This window comes from Chelonoidis abingdonii, chromosome 7 (assembly GCF_003597395.2).
Source record: "Chelonoidis abingdonii isolate Lonesome George chromosome 7, CheloAbing_2.0, whole genome shotgun sequence".
Classification (NCBI taxonomy): Eukaryota; Metazoa; Chordata; order Testudines; family Testudinidae; genus Chelonoidis; species Chelonoidis abingdonii.
Genome location: NC_133775.1, coordinates 34,014,434 through 34,031,856, shown reverse-complemented (window position 1 = coordinate 34,031,856; position 17,423 = coordinate 34,014,434). Strand labels below are relative to the sequence as shown.

Genomic DNA, 17,423 nt, shown 5'->3' with positions numbered 1-17,423 from the left:
TTGCAATGCAATGTGAAAGCAGCAGAGTGGATTGGGCATTGCATGCAAATACTCTGGGATAGAATTGATCATAGTACAGAATAGGAATTAATAAGGGTGATAATATTGGGATGAGGAGTGCATTCATTGGTACTCTGGTTGCATGCAGGATTGCTGAACAACCTGAAAACAAATCAGAGATTGGCATGTATCTTAATATGCTATTGCATAAATACACCAATGGGAAGATAATATAAAGGCCAAATTCACTTCTTTGCAGAGATTAGGTGGTGTTGCATAGTGAGGTTTGAGTTGACAAAACTGGTCTGAGTCTGTGAACTTTTCCCTTTTAATTCTACACTTCTCCCTTGCCTCGGAGTAATTCAGTTCAAAAGAACCACTGCCGAAAATACACTTTTCTAGCTGAAGGTAATCTTATGCTAAATGTTGGCAATAAAAGAACCTCAGAAAGTTAAGGTCCCTTAAGAGCAGTATATGTAGACTTGCATACGATATCTATGCCCTTTATTATTTCAATAGAATGGTTGGTTTTTTTCTCCCCCTTTTTCACACTCTTTCTGTATTTGATTTTCTTTGCACATCATTTTCTCATTGCATTTTTCCACCCCCTCATTCTTTTCCTCCCATCTATTCTATGCAAAGTATGAAACCAGTAACATTTGAGAAACAGTCAAACTTCTGAATCTTCTGCCTTCAGATGGTTTCAGTATTACAGTAAACAAATACAGCTGTCCCTACTAGTTGCTTATTTCTACCCACCTGCCCTTTGTGGTTTTACACTATAGGTCGTATACTGCCCAATGTTTGGTGCAGCTCCTTTACATCGCCTGTGGTACGTGTGTCTCAGAGTTTGCCTCCTTGCTTTACATCAATAGTTATTAGTGTCCTACTCATCTTTCCTCTCTGGAAAGACATGCTACATGTGCTTCCAGAAATGTTGCTCAACTGCAATCCTGCGTCATGTGTGTTTTGACTTCAAATAAAATAGGATCTGGCCCAAATTCACTGACACTAATTTAATGTGTGAGGTGAATTGAATGTATAATATTCAAATCAGAGAACAAATACAAGTGAAAAGCTTTAGTTTTGTACAGCAGTGGCTCTCAACCTTTCCAGACTCCTGTACCCCTTTCAGGAGTCCTGCATAGACCCAAGTTTCACCTCACTTAAGCTTACAAAATCAGATCTAAAAATGCAAAGGTGTCACAGCCTGCTAGTACTGAAAAATTGCTTTACTTTCTCATTTTTACCATATAATTATAAAATAAATCAACTGGAATATAAATATTGTACTTACGTTTCAATGTATAGTGTATATAGAGCAGTATAAAGAAGTAATTGTATGACATTTTAGTTTGTACTGAGTTTGCTAGTGCTTTTTATGTAGTCTGTTGTAAAACTAGGCAAATATCTAGGTAAGTTGATGTACCCCTGTGATGCCCCCCGTAGCCCCTGGGTGCCACTTGGAACTGGGATACCACTGAGCCTTCCTGACCCACCAGCCTGGGTTCCCTTTACATTGTACTTCTCTGCAGTCTGGCAAGCCCTCCCTCAGACTTAAGACTGCACTTTACCAATACACACACACCCAGCTGCAGAAGCACAGAGATGCTGAAATCAGCTCTGCGTGGGAAGGCTCAGCTAAGGAACTGCCCAGTACTCAAGTACACAACCCACTGTGGAGGGTAAACCCAAAATTGTACTGTCTTGCACTGCACAGAGATCTGTACAGCTTAAGCTCATGAAATTCGCCCCTTCCCTCAGTGTGGAGGAAGATATGCAAAAGCTTTTGCTCCTCAGTAATGTTTCTCACACATTGGTCTTAATAAACTTGTTTTGTTTTGTTTAACTGCAAAAGATAGATTTTAAGTGATTTATAAGGGAAAGCAAATAGATCAAAGCAGATTACCACGCAAATAAAACAACATGCAATCTAAGCTTAATATACTAAAGAAATTGGTTATAAGTAGCAAATTCTCACACTAAATTTTGTTTTAGGCAGATTGCAGAGATTCTTGAAGGCAAGCTGCACTTCCTTACAGCTTAAAACTTCAGTTATTCTTTTCACAGGGTAGGCAACCCTCTAGCCTGGATTCAGCCCCTCCCAGTTCAGTCTTCTTGTTTCTCAGGTGTTTCAAGCAGTCTTCTTTCTTGGGTAGGGAGTCACTGAGGAACGAACCACAATGATGTCACTCCCCTGCCTTAAATAGCTTTAGCATATGGGGGGAATCCTTTGTCTCCCAGTTTGATTCCTCCGTCCCGTTAGTGGGAAAAACAGTAGCAGTATTGTGGAGTCCAGTACCTGCTGACTTAGTCATATGTCCCTATAGGGCCATCACAGCCATGACTCAGAGGCTGTTTGCAGCATCTCTAGGAAGGCTTCTCAGGAAGGCACCCCCAGTGGGAGATTAGCATCTTCTAAGACCTATGGTTCTCCCTAATGTCCGTTCCCAACCAGCCATCTAGAATGATTGTATTCTGACTAGTGGGCATTCCCCAAGTGTAAACACATTTGTAAGAGATGCATAGACAATATTCCTAACTTCAGATACCAAAATGATACATGCATACAAATAAGGTAATCATATTCAGTAAATCAGTGCCTTATCTTGCACAAAATACATCATAATATTACTATGAAGAATATGGGGCATAATGCCATAACCCCTGGAAGACCTCTGTGTCCCTTGCTCCCATCTCCCCTCCCAGGGTACATGTACCCTGGTTGAGAACTACTGTTGTAGAGCAACTCCTGGGACAAAATCCTGCTTAATTTACATCCATAAGTAGTCTTGTAGAAATCAAGTTGTCTCCTTCATAGGTTGAAGCCTACTCTGGGCCTACTCTGACACCTTTACTGGGCCTACATGTGAGATTTGAGTTCAGGATTTAATCCATGATAATGGCAGTGGAAATATATTGCGATATTTGAGAGAGCATCCTCACAATAATCCCTTAACACTTTCAGGGCAGGTTTTTCAAAAGTGTTCATTGTTGGTTTAACTATGCACCCTCTGACATCTATGGCAGTATTGCCACTGATGTCAATTGGAATGGAGTTAGGCCAGTGCTGAGCATTTCTGAAAGTCTCTCTGGTTTGTTGGTTTATTTTTTGCTCGACATGCACATCAGAATGGCAAAAAAGAGAAAATATCACAATTTAGAACAGAAGAAACAACAGTTATTTGATACCATAAAATCATTCTCTTTTCCCTCTCTTTTCTCAAAAAAATGTTGAGTTGCATGAAATATTTTTGATTTATTGCAAAAAGAAATGTAATTTGTTTTCAGTAAATTGTCAGTTTGATATAATATAGCACAAACATCCATTTAGCTGTAGAAGCTATGTAAACAATTAAGATTATTTGTATGAAAGTAATACTTGTTCTACTGCTAAGGAGTAAGATAAGTTTTAGAGCATCCAGAACTTGCTTTTTACCTGAACCAAATGGTACTGGATCCTCAAAGGTTCTGGTTTAAATCTAAAAACTCTGGTGTTCAGGTGGGTCCTAAGTTAAGGATGAGAGACTGTCTGCCTGCCCATGTGTTAGTGAATGTAGATTTCCCCTCTCATTTGCTTGCTCCTTCTCGAAAAGATGGCTGATGGTGCACTTCTTTGTCCCGGAGGAATATGTAACAGTGAATGGATATCTCCTACTCACTTGTAAATACAATTTTAACACGCCTCCCTATCTCTTAAATGAGATGGCTAATTGTAGGTATTGCTAATTATCACTAACATAGGTAAAATTTCTTTCCTAATATAATTAGCAATATGCAGTAACAGATATCTAGAATTTACCATTTCATGTGGCCTGTAATCTAATATGTTTGAGTGCATACACTAACTTGACACAGTTATTTGACTTTCCCTTATCCAGAGACTACCTAGCTGCCTTCCTCTTGCTGTTACTCCTGTTCCTTCACTCAAACAGATACTCTTAAAAACAATAACTTGTGGTGTAATTCTTACTTTGACAGTTTCTTGGGTTTTTACTATCCAGGCACTTCAGAGCACAGTCCATGCCAACAGATTACCATATGAGGCAATGGGAACTGTGCCATTACCATCAGCAGAAAACTCATAAATCTTCAAAGAAATCTCATTTGTCCTGATAGTAAGTCATATTTGTATCACAGTACTGGGTTCCTTCTAAGAGGTGCCATATGGGAATAATTCTCTTAAATTCAGTATAATTTTTTTATTTGAGTGAAGGTTCTTTTTTTTCCTCTCTCTCTCTCTTTTTTCTTTCTTATTGTTACTAATTCTTTAACACTTTTCTTTCCTTGTTGAAGTTGAGTGATCTTAGATGTTGGGTTCCTAAGAGAAATTCTGGGTTCTAGGGGATATTGGATGTTTTTTTATCCCCTTACCTCACCTAGATATTCCCATTTTCACTTTGCTACTTGCTTTTTCTCACTTGATTATCAGTTTAGTGACATTTCTTTAAAATTTGTTGTGTGTAATTTTGATGTGGCATAAGCAAAGCAATCCAAAGGCTCTAGTTTCCCAGGATGGGTCACATAGGGTGGTCTATTCATAGCATAGAATAGTTTACATACAAGAAAGGCAAGTGGAAGTTTAATATTTTCTCTTTGAAAGAGTTGAAGTACTGAGGCCTTTACCAGTTTCTTTGCTTTGGATCTCTCTCTGGCATATTAGTACAGTGTAAATGCTCAGATAAATGTGCTTTTTCAGTAAAAAGTCCTTGATCAAAGGAGAACGTATAGGAGAATACAGTCCCTTTCTGAGCTGTCTGTGGAATGGTGTGTCTATGTCTCCGCCCCCTGCACTGGCTATTTTTCATTAGTAATAAGTGGTGCTGCAGAAGTATATGAAAGATCTTTATTGAGTATCCAGAGTGGTCAGTGTTTCATGTTGAGGCTCTACAGAAGGGGAGATAGGAGCTTGGCCTATTCTTGCATTCCTGAACCCCCTAGTGACACATCAAACTAAGTCTCTCCTGGAACCTGACCCTCTTTGTCTAGTTCCATTCATCATGCTACAAACCAATAAAAAGTGCCACTAAATTACCACACACACACCCAAGCCACTTCTTTGTACAAGTTTGTCGCCTGGGCATATTTGGTTCCTGTTTGGACATTTAGGCCCATTTGGGATTGTCTTACCAGCAAAAGTATGTGAAGTCTAGATATTAAAAGTGGTGAAGTCTAGCTAGATTCCCAAAGGCCTACAGAGCTGGTCTATAGTAATTTACATTACTTCAAAATTAACAGCTCAGAGATCCCTGGTGTTTTTGGATTTTGCTGTTTCCAGATGTTTTGAAACTTTTGCCTTTATGCAAAATGCCCAAATATGGAACGTTCCCCATATGAAAATCAATTAGATTAAATCTGTGCGTTCCTCTAAGAAGTGTTGGATTCTGTTGTTGCAGTTTGCAGGCTCCTGCAGGGCCTTTTGGGATTCCTATGGAACAATGTTAACATGCTTTGGAGCCTGCCATGCAGATTCACACAGTTTGCAGGAGTTGGTCACGCGTTTCTTCTGACAGAGCTGCAGAAGTCCCTATGGAAATATAATAAACTATATTACCCTATATTATTATTTGAATCAAATCCACCATAGTTATGAGTTGGTTTTGGGTTATAATATTGCCCCCACCCCATCTCTACTGTTTTTATTACAACAGAACACACGTTACTCATTAGGAGTTTGGGTGATATAGGAAACGAGTGCTTAAATGAAGTTGAATAAATTCCAGATGTTAGTATCAAACAGAATTGGATCTATATTAAGGGCCTTTTTTAAAAAAATTGCCATTTATTGAAAGTGGAAAAAATGTTTAATACAATTCTCCAACAGTTGTAACCCTGAAATATGTTGTGCTACATAGGAGTATATATCAGTTATAATGAGATTACTTAACCTGGTTTTCATCGACAGAGGGCTTTAAAACGTTAACTAATTAATCTTTAGTTGCAATACAAGCTGGGATTTTTATTAAATAAGAAAACTGTTAAAGAAATGGAACATGTAGTACAATAGCAAGACAGGTGAGTACAAGCTCAACTTAAAATACATAGTCTCAATAGGGGTAAATCTGTATTCTGTTAAACAGTGATAATATCAAGTATGGGTGGTGTGTTGGCATAGTTGATGACACTGAAGTAGAAAAGGGAAGGACAGGATGTGGGCATGTAGTGAGAAGACTGGCAGAAGTGGATCTAAAGCTTGTGCATGGCAAAACAGAGAAGTAAAGCTGAGGCAGGATGAGGCTGTGGTTTTATATAAGGCTTCAGCTATGAGCAGGCTGTGCTGGAGAAGATAAATAAAATGATTAGTGGTATCACAGAGGGAGTTTATTTTTTATTTTTGTAATTAATCTGTTTGGTTTTCCAGCATTATAAATTGTACATGTTGAATACGGTGATGAACGCGTATAAGACCCTATATAGCAGTGGTCCCCAACCTTTTTGTGACCAGTAGCACATTCATGTTTTCAGAAGAGTGTGGCAGGCGCCAACAATTACTCACATACAGAGCTGGCTCCAGGCACTAGTGGAGCAAGCACATGCCTGGGGCAGCACATGCTATGGGGCGGCATTCTGTCCATTCTGTGGAGTCGGAGTGGTTTGTTTTGTTTTAGGTTTTTTTGGTGCCAGTTCTGGGCAGTGCGGAGAGAAGCCGGGAGGACAGAGAACACTGGCGCCCGCAGCTTGCAGCCCCAGAGTTCTGTCCCCAGCAGGGGTGGGGCCCCAGCTTCTCTCCCCTGATGGACACTAGACGGGTGCACATAAATGCCCTGGCGGGCGCCATAGTACCCACGGGCACCACACTGGGAACCATTGCTATATAGACAGGGTTGCAGGGCTAACAGGACTTCTTTTATGAGAAGAGGCACCCTGTATGCAGTGCTAGAAAGAATTGCTTCAAGTCATATTCAGAGCTGATGAAAATATATGGAACTATATGAAAACCTTAACAATTTCCATGGAATATTGGTTGTAGATTTGCAAACTCACGCCAGTCATTGCACAGTTCTCTGTTCATGTGATTTCCAGTGTTGCCAAATCAGAAGGAATTGCTGTTCCTGAGAAACTGAGAACCCTAGAAAGCTTGGTGTAGCACCCAAAACAAATGCACGTTGTTGTTACAGAAGTAAAGACCAGGCTGTACGATGGAGGGAGGGATGGGTGGATATTTTTAGAAATTAATTAGGAAGCTCAGAAATATCCTATTGGAAAGCAGATAGTTGATATTCTAGAGGAAGATCACTAAGAAAAGTGCACACTTTTGTCAACATTGCTTCATGAACTTCACTTCTTCCTGCCTTCTTCCAAGAACTTTTTGATGTGCACCCTTCACTTAGCCTGCCTGCCCGTGATGCAAATGCTGGCTCAGATGAGCACCTGACAGTGCTTTAGGTAGAGGTTGCTGAGTTGCCCTGTATTTTTCTTGAGCCTCTTATGAATGAATTGTTCTACTGTTGCATTGCTTCTGCAGTTGGAAGAGAGGCTGGGTGACAGACCCCAAATCCATTCAGTAAATTGGCCAGCAAAAAGGAGCTCAAGTGGATGACCATTCCTTAATCCTTCTTTCATTCCCTTACCCAAGTATCTGGCATGGCATTTGGGAATATTGTGCAGCTCTGTAGACTCACCCCTGCAGCGCCTCCTGCTGGTGACTCCTGGGAGTTAGCTTGTTCCCGCTCTGGAGCGCCCTCTGCAGGCCAGTGATTCGCCTGTCCTCTGGCCCCATGTCCCTCCCAGGACCGGGTGCCCTTTTACCTGGGGTGCTGCTCCCTAGCAATAATCCCCTCAGTCTTAGGGTCTCCCTTCCTCGGGGAACTCCCACCCACTATCCCCACCTTGCCTCAGTATATGGCTACTGCCAGTCATCATCTAGCCCGCTGCGCCTGGGGGCAGACTGCAGTATCAGCCTACTCATCACTGGCAAGGAGGGTTTGGACCTGCTGCCTTGGTCTATCCCTGGGCTGCCCTCTGCAACCCCCAGTACCTGTTATCCCAATGCTAGGCTGCAGCTTTCCAGGCTAGAGCTCCCCAGCCCTGCTTCACTCAGGTACCTTGTGTCTAGCTCCCTGCAGCCAGGCCCTTCTCCCTTTACAGTTAGAGAGAGACTGTTTGGGCTTCTGGCTCACAGCCTTTTATAGGGACCAGCTGGGCCTGATTGGGGCTTGGCCACAGCTGAACCTACCTTCCCAATCAGCCCAGCTATGTAGCTCCCAGCCACAACCTTCCCCCAGGGCTGTTTTAAGTCCTTCAGGGCAGGAGCAGGGTAAGCACCCTGCTACAAGCTCATATAATAACTCGTTTAGCTGCAGGACTGATTGGGACGGGCACTGTCTTATTGCACTGTGTTTGTACAGTGCCTTGCACAGTCCAGTCCTGGTCCATGAATGGGGCTCCAAGGGACTATTGTTATACCTGTACAGTAATAATAATAATATACCGATTTATCAATTGTATTATTGTTACTGATAACTACTTTTTTAAAGCAATAAAAGAAACAACATTCTTATTAGGCTTTCTTATAGTATAGTATATATCATTGCTTGAGGACTGTATTTTTATTTTACATGGCTGTATCATTTGTTCATGCTTAAAAAATATATTCAAAGTCTCCCACCCTTTCAGTGTTCAGTCAGTGCTGTTGCCAAACTTCTCATGTTGAGAGTGTGCTGTTTGCTCATCCTTTGCACTCCATGTCTGGGCAGGTGTAAATCATGCCTCAAGCAATGCCTTTAAAAAGCAGGCCTGTCCTCTGGGAGCTGGCAGGACTTGTAGTATGCACCAGAATAGAAACAGCCCCTTTCACGGGACAGGACCTAAGACATTGCAAAAATCTCATTGTTCTCAACACCTTTGCTTCCCTTAGAAAAAGTCTGTTTGAGAGTTGGATAGTTTCTTTTAAAATGATCAGTTGTGGACCTTACTTTTTATTTAATAAGCAAACTATGGGTCAATGCTAAAACAAGAATTAAAAAAATATGTACTTGCTGATTATACAGTTTGAGTCTGATGATCTTTAGTGATATGTAACTGCTTATGAACCATATACAAAAATCTGCAAAATGTTTCTGTTGGGGGGAAGAAAAATTTTTTTTCATTTCAAAGTTTGTTCAATGGAAACCGTTTTTTCCTCCCTCTAGCAAATGTGTAGCAGGCTGAGATATCACAATTCTTCAAGCCTGTGCCCTGTCTTTTCTATGTATAATCTTTGAGTTGACCTGGCATGCATCTGGGACTAATTCGGTGACCTTTGCAATCAAAACATACTGTATCTGTTGTTATAATGGTGTGTTTGAACCGTTTTGGAAAAGTAAGGCTGATTTTCATAGATATTTGTCTTCCTTTAGTTTCCTGCAGATATAGTTTATATGTAAACTACTCCATACACACTCACTGTTGTGCTATCCTGCTATATCACATCACACTGTCTCAAATACAACATAAAAGCATGGCAGTGATTATTTGAAAGGACATTGACTATGTTTTGGACTAGATAGCTGTTATCAGTTTAGATCATCATTGTCAGATTCAAAATAGACTTGGCAAACAAAATTTCAGTTTGCCATGTGATAAATGTCTGCAGTAATGTGGCAGGGCACTTGAACTATGTTTGCATTATATAGCCACTCTACTTTAAAAGGAATATATATGATTGCGTAGTTATGTTTTCTGTTTTTGTCATAAAGATGTTTCACATAGACAAACAATCTGCATCTCAGGCAAACCAATCCCTCCCCTCCCCCGTTTTTTATTTGTTTCATTCTTTTCTTTCTTGGTCCTTATTTCCTTCCTTATTTTCTTGGTGTATGGTAGACTTCTTACAATTTTGGGAAGGAGAGGAATACATGATTCAAATGAGGATTGTCAGAGAAATGAATTAAAGATCTAGCACCAAAAAGGAATGACAGAATAAGTAAATAAGCAAAGTAATTGAAACAAATTATTTATAATAACTAAAAAAGTTATTTCCGTTATATATTGCAGATAACTAATTGAAGCCTCTGTTTGTGTTCCAACTGGTTTTGTAGTCAAAAAGACAATTCTAGTTTAAAAGATGTCATTTACTCTGGCTCTTGTCTCTGAATGGTGTGTATCTGTGATTTCTTTTACAGGTCCTTTGCCTAGGAGTGAATGTGTGTTATCGGCTGTCAACAGTTCCCACCCAGTTCATGCCTTGCTGGAGAGCTTTACCGTCTTATCTGGTTGTGCAAGCAGAGGCACAATGGGCCTGCCGCAGGAGGTGCACATCCTCAACCTCAGAAATCCAGAGGAAGGTCTTGAGCATCATGAAAAAGAGGTAAAGCGGAGTTTGAGCACTTTCCAAGCAAGAAAGTACCAAAATAGCTGTAAAAGGTTTTCTTTTAACATTAACTTGCTGAAGAAGGAGATTTCTTAAACATAAACAGAAGCACTACAAGGAAATGTAGGGTGTTTGCACTATTGCTGTCTGTCCATGCTTTGCTTGGTATAGGAACAAATCCCTTTGGTGTTCCAAGCTGTCATTCCATCCACAGTTTTCACAAGCAAGAAGTTCACTAACAAAAAATAGAATGAGGAATAAGAAACAGATTTTCATCTAGAGGAGGCCTGTATTGAATTGCCCATCTTCAGCACTAGATCATTTACCAAAATGTGTTGTAAATTATCACACATACTTTCAGATCCTTGCCATGGTCTCTGGAAACAAATACTTAAATTCAGATTCTTTTACCCTTGTAATACATCTTTAATTCTTAACTGCTAAGGAATGTAGTTCAGATAGCAACTATTGCTGACTATAGTAGTTCTTTAAGCACAGTGCAATTACTTATTTATGTAGGCTTCACTCAGATGTATTGGAGAGAACTTTTGTTCTAGCTGCTATGAAAGCAGCAGCAGCAGAAAACTCTTGATGTTAACTTGTGCAGTACTGTTGTTTACTCTGAAAACACATCAAAACAGACTGCTGAAGTGGAAAGAAAACATTTCATGTCAGGACAGCTCAGCTCCCTAACTCTTGTACTTACAACACTACACCCCCAAAAAACCAACAACAACATCAAAAAACAAAGCAAAAGAAACCCCAAACCACTACTGCTGCCTGTGAAAGCAGCATTTATTTATACAAATAACTGAATTGGTAGCATTAGAAAAAGAAGCAAATCCAGTGGGAGAAAATTTCTTGCTTAGAGGCCTAGGATCTTAAGTCTCTGCTTAAAAGAATGTTAAAGTACAGTGATTTCTAATATATAGGGTCATAGACTGTCACCTCTGAAGTGAATAGAAATCTTGCCACTGACTTCAATGGGAGCGTGACTGCTGAGCCCAGGCTGTGGTGTCAGTGGAATGTATATTGTATGTTCCAACTGAAATTTCAACTGTTGTTTGCATAGTCTGAAAATTCCAGATTATGATGGAAAGGTGATCCATTATCTTTTCAGTAGACATCCTCACTGGCTGCCCTCAGCCAGATGTGTGAGATCTGCTTCAGACTAACCATCCTGCAACAAATAAAGATATAATACCAGTCCTGCTAGGGATGGGCAAGAAAAGTAGAGCTGCTTTGGGGTAGCATTTTTAGAATTCATAAAGTATTTACAGACTACTCTGAGTGCAGTATAAATGTCTACAAAGATACAGGTGCTGTACATTCTACTATATGGGCATGTAGCCCATATTGTAATTTGAAAGCTTTTTTTTGATGATCCTGATTCTGCAGTTGTTGCATAGGCACACCTCTTCAGTAGAAGTCGTGAGTATAAAGGCTGCAGGACTCGGCACTTAACATCTCATAGATACAATTATAGCAGATAAATATTTAACTTTTAGATCTAAATGTTTTCTGTCTAGCAGAAAGAGGCTGGTTATGTCACATCTAACATGCTTATTTTATCAAAATGGTTTGTCCATATCTATCTTTCCAGTGTTCTTTGGTGTATTAGATGATACACTGATGCTGTAGTGGCATACACTATTTTTTACATCTGCAGCCCTTAACCTCCTTCCCCTGTCTCCCAACCTGACCACAATCATAGCCTTTGGAGATGATTCCTCTGAAAATGAACAGGAAGCTAGAGAAAGCCTTTCTGGCGGCAGCAGAGAGCAGAAGCGTGTAAACAACTCAGAAAGATCAGATTTTACTGATAGGATAAGAGTCTGAAAACAAAGCAGAGCAAATGTTATCTTTTTCATCACTGTAAAAATCAACTCTAAGTGCCCTTTTGACTTAAAAAGTAAAATGCATCCATCACCTCATGTTAGGTTAGGTCAGGTCACTTCACCATTTAGGATGTTTCCTGATGCCTGCAAATGCTGATAGCAAAGGCAGAGATTTATTTGTTTATAGTACAATATGTTTATAGAAATAAAAAGAGTCTTTTTGTTTGCAAATACCTTCTTTTCAGATTGCACATGCACTCTGTGATCTATCGAGGTTCTGATACGTGGAATATAGGACTTAAAATGTTTTAAATTATGTAAGTCTTGGAGTAGGTGTGGTGTGGGTTTTCTTTTGTTTTGCTTTGTTTTGTTAACTTGTCCTATTACAGGTACTGCTAAGTTAGACATTCCTTACTTACTGAGAGGAGCGTACACCCTCCCTGCAGCAAATCTTCTGTAGGACTGATGCATTAAACATGTTTTTTTAGTTGGCATGATACTCATAAATGTACAAGGCACGCACACACATGTGCACACACATACACACACACGTACACACAAGTAATTTACATTGACACTTCTTTAGAACATGCAGAAAACAAGCTCTCTTGATCTTAAGTACTTGGGGGCATCTTGACTTCCTCGGCCACATGCACAAAGTTCCCAGTAAGGTTAATAGGAATTATTTTGCATGTTACACTGAAAACAATAGCTGGCTTAAAAACTTGCAGTGTTTGCAGCAGCCAGCACAATACTAAATTGATGATCACGCGGGTTAAGGTTAAAACCTGCTAAATGAAAAGGTCATGTGATGACATGCTGCATCATGGCTGCTGTTTTCAAGGGGTTTATTTGCTTTCCTGTATTTCCATTTCACTTCATTAATTTTGTAACTATTTGAGTGGCATCTCGTTTTCTGAAAATATCAAGGCATTTTCTTCAAATGACCATTCTGATACTGAACTTCAGTCTTTTTCAGCCATTAGTGTTTTATGTTCTGTGCCCTAACATTTCAGTTTTGCCATATTTTATCATGGAAAGTTGAATACAGGATATGTAATAGACAGACATGAGTGTGAATATTGGCTTTGGCATGGAAAATGTGAGCCTTTTTTGGTTTATTTGATCAAATAGTCACCAGAGAGTGAGTTGATTGGTCTGAGAACTAATATGGGAACCACGTTCTAATGCGCTCTAATTTTAGCTCTAGCACTAACTTTCTCTTTAGCTTTGGGCAGCCTCTCAGCCTCAACTTCTCCATCTGTAAAAAGAGGATAATCTTTGCCTATTGTGAGCTGTTGGGAGAATTAACTGATGTTTGTAAAGGCACTGTGCAGAGATTAGCACCAGAGAAATATACATAGAGATAAAATTATAAATAAATTTCTTCAAAGATGAAGAACACTGTTTATATAAAGGTGTAACACAATCTTAGTGGCAGATTCTCTTACTACTAATTGTTGGTTTAAACTGTCCTGAGTTTCTTCATCACCCAGTTAATGATCAAAATAGCTAAAGGGAAAGAGATACAAAATTAATCTCATGTGAATACTTAGAATTTAAATCAGAATTCCTGGCAATACATTCACCATTGTTTTCACTTACATCCTCTTCCTCAATAATCTGAAGATGCAGTACCTACAGTAAAGTGGCAGGTTTGTCCAGACCTTGCTGAATTAGTGTTTCTTTTTTCCCAGCTTTACTGCTTCTAAAAATTCAAAACTGGATCTTTTTGAAATATCTCTAGTAAATTTGGGCTATGATAAGTTCTCCCATTGTGTAATGGCTGCTTCATGTGATTGGGAAATTATCGTAGCCCAAATTTATAAGAGATACTCCTAAAAGATCCAGCTTTGACTCTTTAGAAGTTGTAAAATTAGGAACAGAAGAGACTCTAATTCATCTAGGTCTGGACAAACTGAAACATAGACCATCTGATAAACTATTCCTACCATAAGACCTTGGCAACGTATCCTGAACCAACATTTTTCACAGTTATTCTTGTAGAACTTCATGATGACAGATTATTCTTCATTCTCCATCAAAGTAATTTGTTTTTAGTACTATAGAGTTTTGGATGATGGGGATTAGAATGGAATCCTGGGTCATCTAATCCATTCTTCTGCATGAGTGGTGGATTTTCCACTCTACTAATCTCAGCTGTTTTCAAAAGAAAACTTGGATACACCTTTAGGGATACATTTTCAGACTTCAAGTTGAATATGTTATTTGCAAAGTTTTCACACCCTGAAGAGATGCAAATACCAGTGTGTACACTTAAACAATAGTCTAACATCTGTTTGCACCCAAGATTTAGACTGTTTCAAGTGCCTGCAGGTGTGCTAAAGGGGGGCATGTGTATGGTTGCATGTTGTTTTATGCTGATACAAGTGGAGGGCTGGTAAAGGTCCTTTTGAAAATGAACCCCTTAATCTAACGCCATCCCCTTATAGATTAAACTACAGAATACTTTGTCTTTCTATTACATCCTATTCTTGCAAAAAATGTACACATGTGCATAAGGCTTATACAGTGCTACTACTCAGCGTGTGTAAGTCTCTGCAGAATCAAGGACTTAAACTTTAGTTAAAAATGCTTTCTATTTTAAATTTTCTGGTTTTATTTTCATGACACTTCTTTAAGCTTTACAACTGTTCTCCCTTTAAATCTCAGAACTCTCAAGTGTTTGGAGTTACACCTGCTTTTTTCATTCCTCTATGCTGTACATGTTAAATTTCTTTACTCTCTCTGCATAAATCATATTTTGTAATTCCCTCATGATTCCTGAACCCCTTTGGGTTTCCCCTCCACTTCATCAGTGTTTTTATTTTTGTGTATCATTTATTTTAAAAACATGCTTCATTCTGTACAAAGGACACTAATGTGGCCTTACTAATTCTATATTCAGTGTAATAATTCATCCCTGTTCGGGCATCCTGTTGACCCTGAGTATCCAAAGGTCTTTGGGACCAACCACAACCTTCAGATAAAGAGTTCACACACACAGTGCACTGAAAAGAGACTGACCTGTTGTACAGGGGCTGTGATTTGGGCTGAGAATGTTCTCACCCAGGGTTACTATGTCTGTACAGCTCTTGATGAGGTGTTGGGAGGAGGAGAAGGAATTCAGATTTGTTAATCAAGAGGTTTAGTTACGAGGGTTGAGTGATCTGGGTATTTGCTATATTGCATGAGCTCTTTTTTTTTTTTTTTTTTTAACATTATCACACTTAATTGGACCAGTTCAGTATTACAGTTCACCCCATATATCCTTCTCTACATTACTACATTCTAACCATTGGTCTCTTCGCTGGTATTTTCTCGTTATTATTTTCCCCCTAAGCATATTGCTTTGCATTTATCAGAATTAAATCTCAACTTGTTAATAATTATCTCTTTCTCCATGCTCTCAAGATCCTTTTGCAATTTATCTCTGTCCTTTTCTCTGTTCACGATCCCTTCTAATCTGGTGTTATGTGTAGAGTTGATTTATACATTTACTTCATCCTCTAAACATTTGTTTAAAAAACACCACTGCCCTGATTTACCAGCCTCCTTTTAATAGACGCTCAGTAATATTACCTTGGGTTGTTCTAAACTTCTCACTCTGCTCTGGAACTTCTCAAGTACAGACTCAGTGAAGATAAGGCCAGCCATTTTTACAGCCCTCCTAGACCTGATGAGCCTTTGTCAAACTGACTGGCTTCCTCTGAAATTGGGGATAGCCAGGTCAGTGGTCTTAGAAGCTTTACAAGAACCCAGAACACAGACCTTCAAGTCTGCTTCTGACTGATAGCAGTCCCACTAGAAATATTCAAAATACTCAGGTTGTCCTGTTTAATGGTCTGGTTCTATTGTCCATATTTGCTGGAGTATTTTATTTGACTTACATGAGACTACTCTGGTGAGTAGGGGCTTCAGAAGAGGGCACTTTCACAGTTCTGGGACCATTATTAAGTGGTATATTTTTTTTATATTAAAATACTCTCTGGTAAGTCCTTGTGGTAAGTCACTCAGTATTACTTTCAAATGTGATGCTGTACATGTTAGAATGAACAGTTCTCATTTTGACAGCAGGGACTCCTACACAACTAATAATGAGACAGGTGCAATTAGTTTAATTACGTTGGTTGATGCATGGTGTTTTCCCATATCCCAAAAGACCTGGACGGGGGCGGACACACACACACACACACACATGCCTCCTGTGAGCAATTTAAGGTATTCATGCTAGTAAAGAAATCCAGCCATGTTGAATGTGACTTTTCATCTTGTTTGCTCTGGACTGAAGTCTTTGTAGATTGTTATATAAGTCAGCTCAAAAGTTGCTGGTCTCTGTATTTTGGCAATTTTTTCAACTTTTACCCACCAGAACTTCAGGAGGAAGTTGTGTGACAGCCAGAAGAATCTTTTATTTAGAGCATGATGTCTGTCAGAAGCAGAAACAGGAATGAATTTTCGTGAGGTGAAAGTTCCATGTAAAACCCCAAGTATTTTCTGTTCTTAGAAATGAGATGGTTGCTGTATGCCTGTTAAAGTGACCATGAAAATACAGTTTCACAAAGATGCCTGGAACTGGCGGTGAAATAATGGCAAGGCAAACAAGAAAAAGGGCTAAAAGGAAAATGTCAGAGTCACTTTTGTAACTCCTCCCCCGCCCCCAGTTATTTTAAATGACCTATTGGGAGCTTGAAATGAAAATCTGTTTTACTGACATTTGCTCTCTTGCACTGTGTGCACACAGATACTGATTTGTTATTGTAAGGTTCTTAGAGAACTGGGCTGCTGGCACTGAGGCACAGACCCTCAAAGATATTTATTTTTATATTATTTATTTATTTTTTTAAAGGCATGTATGGTCGAAAGATGCGTCTTTTCCTTCTTTTCCACTCATGCATGCGGGCACACACAATTTCAGACAGATACATTAGGTTTGGGTTCTCTGAAATTCAACTGTGGTTCCAGTCCTTGTCCTCCCTGACCCATCCTCACAAGATCTCTTCATGATACACTCTGGAGTATGTCGACTACCGCCCTGTCTTCAATTCCCTCGTCTTTGGAAAAGCAATTAAGAAAGTGATGGCAGCTTTAGGTGCACCTTTATATCATAGACAAGTTGGGTAGGTTTCATTATTTCTTCGAGCTCTTGTTTTTGTGCTTGATCCAGCACTTCTCAGGGTCATAAGAGATCATCTGTTTAGAGTTACTGCCTATAGAGACTCTTTGAGCCAGCAAGATTAATACCGATCAGGGACTCGGAGTCAGGTGTAGTACCTGAAAATACTTTTAACTTG

General features: G+C 39.5%; 1 protein-coding gene across 8 annotated transcripts in view; it reads left to right on the top strand.

Moving 5' to 3' along the window:
* TGFBR3 (transforming growth factor beta receptor 3) overlaps positions 1 to 17,423 on the top strand; it is a 185,598-nt gene that overhangs the window by 75,188 nt on the left and 92,987 nt on the right. For all 8 annotated transcript variants that reach the window (XM_032772983.2, XM_032772986.2, XM_032772984.2 and 5 more), the window contains exon 3: positions 10,104 to 10,288. In XM_032772983.2, the coding sequence (XP_032628874.1) occupies positions 10,104 to 10,288 (185 nt within the window). The remainder of the gene's footprint in view (positions 1 to 10,103; positions 10,289 to 17,423) is intronic.